The sequence below is a fragment of the Octopus bimaculoides genome, chromosome 23, assembly GCF_001194135.2.
Source record: "Octopus bimaculoides isolate UCB-OBI-ISO-001 chromosome 23, ASM119413v2, whole genome shotgun sequence".
Lineage (NCBI taxonomy): Eukaryota > Metazoa > Mollusca > Cephalopoda > Octopoda > Octopodidae > Octopus > Octopus bimaculoides.
This window is the reverse complement of record NC_069003.1, coordinates 9,983,723-9,990,334: the sequence shown is the minus strand read 5'-3', so window position 1 is coordinate 9,990,334 and position 6,612 is coordinate 9,983,723. Positions and strand designations below refer to the sequence as shown.

The following is a 6,612-nucleotide window of genomic DNA, read 5'->3' as shown; positions in this document are numbered from 1 at the left end:
CATATATATATATATATATATATATATATATATATATATATGTATGTATATATATATATATATGTTATGTATATATATATATATATGTTATGTATATATATATATCTATATATATACATGTATGTATGTATAGAAATATATATATATATACTTACATGTATACACACACACACACACACACACACATACATATATATTATAAAAGGCAAACCTTAAAATGCTACGCACTATTCATATTATAATGAGGTGGTGGAATCGGGGGGGGGGGCTTTACGTTAAATATAATATGAAAATTAATATATTACCTTTAATCAGTCGTCCGTCAGAAGGCTCTGATTAGAAGTGGTAGCCCCAGCTGGGCACTTTGGAGTTGGCTTTATTAAATGATTCTGTTATTTTACAGCTTTGATCAACCGAAAACAACCTGTATGTTTTGATCAAATAAATAAATAGGCTGAAGGAATTTATCCACAGCAGACAATCTACAACTCCGCACAGAATAGCTAATATATTTCATTCATTAGTCTACAAATAATTTCAAATCTAATTTTCAGATTTATAAATCAAAATATATACGGTAATTAATATTTCATTTTTGATATAAGCTATTCGTTGTATTTTAGTGATAAGAAAATTGGAAGAAACAAAAAATATTTTTTTATAAACATCATTTTTTTTGCTGTAGTCCCGCATTCAATGCCATTCACAACAATATATTTATAGTAACGTAATCAGCTGTAATGTTTAATAAGGTTATGTAATTTATTCAAACAATATCCAACATGTTTAATATCAGAATGCAAAGTAATTTATCAAAACAATAATTGCCTTGATAATTAAAAAATGTATTTTTTTAAATTAATCATCGAAATCCAAGCAAAATGTTTACAAAATTCCTTCGTTTAACAAGGACCGGGTCACGTTGACAAAAGTTCTTGTTTAACACCAAGTAGGCTTTGATTGAGTCGGTTTATGATCAAAGGCCTTCTAGCCGTTACATTTCCGTGTTTTCTTTATTAACACGACACGAAGGGGTTAGTGGACAGGAACGAATCGGTCTTGAATGAAAATCAAGATGTGAGCTTATTCGCACCTACTCACATTTCTAGTTAGTTTTGGGTAAAACTGAAATTACGTATCTTTAATGTGTTAGGGACTGTATAAAAAAAATTGTTGAAATTATTTTCGTGTTGTAAAAGCATAACCAATTTATTGCCCATTAGTTTTAACGACAAAATCTTGCATTGACCCCAGTTGAAAACCACAGATCTACAGTTTATAAAATTTCATTCTTTTTTTTTTTTTTAAGATGGTAGGTTGATATTTCATGAGAAATTTTGGTAACTATTTCTAGCATATCAAATGACATCGCAAGTAAAAGGATTATACATTGGCGCATGCATTTGTTACTTGTGACATCATGTACACAACGCTGAGCATGTGACAAAATGCGAACAGACAACTTTTAGATGTCTTGATTTTACATTCGGCGCTCATAAGCGCTCATAACGTTCATTGAATGAATATTCATCGTTTGACCTGCATCCGACCGTGATCACCACAGGTTGTTATTCTGTTGTATTACATCCAGATATTTATCTAGTTTCAAGACGGTTCGGTGAAATTTTATGAAGATGCGGGCTTTCTTTTTTCGCATTGCATGCTTCCTCAAGGTTTGTTTCTTCATAACTTAAAGAAAAATGGATTTTTTAAATGAAATTTTCCACATGTCACTATTGCATGCCCGTCGCTAATGGGTTGCACTGGACGGCGCTTCCACCTCACTATTCAATGGTGCACCCTCGGATTCACAGGGACACACTTCGAAACTCCACTTTAGCATTGTTACAAATTAGCGCCTACCCAGAATAGTCTGAAACACCCCCAAGCACCTAAGTCTGGCGACGGGCTTGCATTGTTGGTTGCGTGAATAATAACTGAAGCAAAACCCGCGAATGTTTAGCTGGAATATTTATTACCGGACATAAGGATATTTAGTGATGGCTACTTACATTTAGCAATGTTAATTGCGACACTTGTTGAGTGTTAGTAATAACATTTAAATTAAAGTCAGTCTCCACGAATGTTAATCTTACAGAACTAACGACCCTCGAAAATTGTAAACGCCAGATAAGAAGGACGAAGCATTGTGCCATGGAGGTAATCTTTGATCGAACTTACAACCCTTGAAACACTTTCTGGGAGAGAGAGAGAGAGAAAAACCGCGCCGCGTCAGTATAAGTTGCTTATGTGACATTGTGTGAATATTGGAATGGGTCTGTCTGAGAATATGGAAATGTCAGTGTGGCAAGAATGGAGGCGCAAGTCTCTCAGCTGCCTTCAATATTCTGCAATTTAAAAGCACCAAAAACGGTCTTTTATTGGGTACAAGAACATTCTAGAAAATAACATCACTCCACATCTTTACGCTGATTAGCTGCTTAATAGATCGATCACATAAAACTGCGATGATTCGCTCATATTGTCTGATCAGTTATCTAGCAGTTGGGGTTCGAATCACCTTTTGTGCAAATTCAGATTATATCGGAATTTCATGTGAACATTTTTTTAAGGCGGGGAGAGGAGTTTCGGATAATTTACATGAGTCAACTTTGTTTCCTCATAACTTTCAGAAAAATGGGATTTTAAATGAAATTTTCAACAGATATCTTCTAAATTGTGTAGCTTTCAATTATTACTGACAGACGTCACAATTTTTTCAGAATTTCGAGTTTTATTTTGTATGTATATAACAAAACAGGAAATTGGAATTTTTGGTATGATTTATTCAACCATTACACGTGTTTCATTTGCTAATAGGTGAATAGATAATACCAAAAATTTCCAATTTCCTGTTTTGTTATACAATTATTCTACAAATGATATTTCCATAATTCTCAATTTTAATATGTATTTTGATCAACACCAACAACTGAGGCTACATATTAGATTGCAATAATGAAATAAACAGATGTGCTTCAAGAGGAAACAGCTGGAATTTATCCAAACTACTTCTATTGTGTGTGTGTGTGTGTGTATGCTCACCAATTTTTTCCCTTTACTTTTGTTTAATTAAATTCCGATATAATCGTTATCTACTCCGTCTGAGGTGAAAGTGCATGGCTCAGTGGTCAGAGTATCGGGCTCACAATCATGTGAGTTCGATTCCCGAAAGGGGTTGTGTGTTGTTTTCTTGAGCAAGACACTTTATTTCACGTTGTTCCAGTTCACTCACCTGTAGAAATTAGTAGCGACGTCACTGGTGCCAAGCTGTATCGGCCCCTTTGCCTTTCCCTTGGATAACATCTGTGGCATGGAGAAAAGAGGCTGGTATGCAGGGGCGACTGCTAGTCTTCCATAAACAACCTTATCCAGGCTTGTGCCTCGGAAAGGAACTTTCTAGGTGCAATTTCATAGTCATTCATGACCGAAGGGGGACTCTTTTTTATTTACTTCGACTGAAAAGTATTTGTTGAAAATTTCAATAGAAAATACGTATTTTAATGGAAGTTATGAGGAAACAAAGTCAACTCGTGTAAATTATCTGAAATTCCACCACCACCACCACCACCCCGAAAAATCTTTTGACAACAAATTCCGATATGACCTGAAAGTATTTGTTGAAAATTTCATTAAAAAAGATATCCATTTTTTTCTGAAAGTTATGAAGAAACAAAATCAATGGAGCACAATTGTGTAAGTATGCCTTCACGCATGTCAACTGACGTCATGAAGATTAGATTCATTAGAATTTGTATTTTTATTGAAGCTTAAATTTATATCGAACTTCTAATTACATACTCACTTGTACTTAAGACAGCATCCACCCGGGGTGTGTTGAGCTGATTCCGACCAACTTGTTCGGAGTTTCATTGGGAAGACAAGTTCACATGTAGTTCCCGGTCACAGGCACACACACTTTGAGATGGTGTAACCTGTAGCAGCTCACCTATCCATCGATAATTATCGACCGTCGTCGTATATGATTCGCTGACGAAGCCATGCATTGATCTCGAAAACATGCATTGATCTTGAAAACATGCATTGATCTCAAAAAAAGTAAAAAAAAAAAATATGGATCGAAGTACTTAAGAGAGAGAGAGAGAGAGAGTGAGAGAGGGGGAGAGAGAAAGAGGGAGCGAGCGAGATAAAGAGAAGCGATGAAACAGTGGCAGGTCGCATTGAAGTATAATGGGTAACGTGGTCGTCCAAAAAGCTTTATCTTCTAAGTCATTGTAATGTCAAAGTAAGACTTCTTCGCTAACGAGGTTTAATAAAAACGAAACATCTGGAGTTGTCTGGTACAGTACTGCCCAAAGATCAGGTTAACTTTCCACCTCGTTTCTTTTTTTTTCTTTTTTTCTTGCCGTTTAGTCAAGAAAGGAAGGTCATTGGCAAAAATTCTTTTTTTTTTCTGCTTTTTTCAAGGTTTCCAAGACTAAACAGAGGAAGATGGGAAATCATCCTGTTCAAACCAAGAAATCTGGACCAAACGCTTGCAAGAGAGTAAATTCTACAAAATGCTCAGAAGGTGGTAGGTGGTGGAATTAAACCTGGCTATCTTTTAGCTTTTACTTGTTTCAGTTACTGGATTGCGTGTGGCTATGCTGGAGCATGCTTTGATGGGTTGTTAGTCTAACCAATTGACCTCCAGAATCTTTTTTTGTTTAAGCCTGGTACTTACTGTATCGGCCTCTTCTGGGCTGCTAAGTTACAGGGACAAAAACATCGATTGTCAGGCAGTAGTAAAGAACAAAGACACTCACACACACATACTCTCTCTCTCACTCACTCACATACATACATACATACATACATCCATACATCCATACATCGTGGTTGTCTTCTCCTTATGCAGAGTTTGACCACTTCTTGTACGTACACCTTAAATCCATCATGGCGTCTGGTATGACTTTTAAAACCAGACAATGTTTTGAAAAGATACCCACATAGACTGCATGTCTGATCTGGACCACCAAGAGAGCTGCAGTTAAGTTCTGATCTTTGTGGATCTTAAAATGTCTTTTGAGGTTTCCGTTATGCCTTCTGGCATACACGGCACTGAAAGGTGTGCACAGATATACAGGCAGAGTAGCTGGTGGAGGTTCGTTTTTCATGGGTTCGCAAATGAGATTTGAGTTCAGCAAAAGAAAGGCATGGTCTGTCACAAACTGTGCACACAAAAAGGTCACTGAGATTCACCTCGATCGCAACATTCTTTAAATCTCTTTTGAGTTTTGCATGTGTCATCCTGGCCTCCTCAAAAGCTTTCACAACTTTTGTTCGCCATCCAGCTCGATCCGAAGCAAGAGTTTCTATGGCCTTTGGATCCATTCCAAGTGACTTCATGGTATACATACATACATACATATGATGGACTTTTTCAGTTTCTAGCTACCGAATCCACTCAAGGTTTTATTCAGTCCGGGGCTGTAGTAAAAGTCACTTGTCTAGAGTGACACGCAGTAGGACTGAACCAAAGACCACATAGTTGGTGGGTGCAAGCTTCTCAAACACACATCCACGCCTGCACCTATATGGTTACAGATTAAGTTTACGACCTCAAAATGTAGGAGCGTGACGAGCCTCCCAAACAAATACCGCGAGGCATTTTGTCCTGTAAACTTAACAATTCCACCAAAGTATTCAGAAGTGGTATTTAATTCAATTTAATTTATTGACCTTCCTAAAAGAATGAAGGACAAAGTTGACCTCGATAGAATTTGAACACAGAGCACGACCAGCCAGAATAAATACCACAAATAATTTCATTCTACACTCTAAAGCACTTTTGGGCAAACTGCGGCTCGTGAGACTATCTAAACGGCATACCTAACGAAAAATTACCTTGAATTTTTTTTTGTGGCCCGCCTGGTGATCAGCCATGTCGGATCTTGTTAAATTTCTTCCAATCACTTCAATTTTTCTTTCAAATTTTTACTAGATTATTTTCAAAATTGTACTTATGGGAATTTTCTGTTTGGCTTTTACTTTTCAATTTCTTGAATTTTGTTCCAGTTGATTTTCAAATTTGGTATATTGATGTAGTTTTGTATGCTAATTATTTGATTGAACGCCACGCATCCATTTCCAAGTAAGTTTATCTTAATATATTTGATGCGACTCCGTCCTTTACTCTTTTCTCTCTCCCTCTTTCACTCTTTCATTTTCTCTCTCATCCTTTCTCTAATTCTTTTTTCTCCCCTTCACCATTTTCTATCTGTCTGTCTGTTTCCCTCTCTCTCCCTCTTCTACTCTCTCTTTCTCTCGTTGCTCACACGCGACTTTCGTCCATCTTGCCTTTCCTCACGTGGTCATCTTTCTTTTTCTTCAGTCTGTCCGCAGTCAAGATGCATTCTTATCTGTCTCCTCTCCTATCTTTTCCCTTGCCAAAAAATTTTCTTTCAGCGTTAACTACCTTGCCTCGTCTTGGCCTGACGGCCCTCCCTGTCTGTCTTCGTTTCGTTTAGTTTGTTGTATGTCCTGTTTTTGTTACCAACTTTGACCCTCCGCAAATCCCGAATTTTATTTTGGTTCGCGGGAGCAACTGCCTTCAAAGTCTTATATTGTCGTTCATTGCTCGAAATAAGGAGTAGAAGGCCAGCCGACAAC

At 36.9% G+C, this 6,612-nt stretch overlaps 1 protein-coding gene across 5 annotated transcripts in view; it reads left to right on the top strand.

The window, feature by feature from the left end:
- The first annotated feature begins 1,441 nt into the window (after positions 1-1,441).
- LOC106878758 (zinc finger C2HC domain-containing protein 1B) overlaps positions 1,442-6,612 on the top strand; it is a 55,193-nt gene continuing 50,022 nt past the window's right edge. Inside the window, exons 1-2 of one of the 5 annotated variants that reach the window (XM_052976102.1) lie at positions 1,442-1,673; positions 4,429-4,534. In XM_052976102.1, coding sequence (XP_052832062.1) covers positions 1,629-1,673; positions 4,429-4,534 — 151 coding nt within the window. In that variant the 5' untranslated portion in view covers positions 1,442-1,628. Of the gene's footprint in view, positions 2,161-3,666; positions 3,697-4,428; positions 4,535-6,612 lie in introns of those variants that run through there. The other 4 variants (XM_052976093.1, XM_052976096.1, XM_052976097.1 and 1 more) reach the window with 4 other exon arrangements.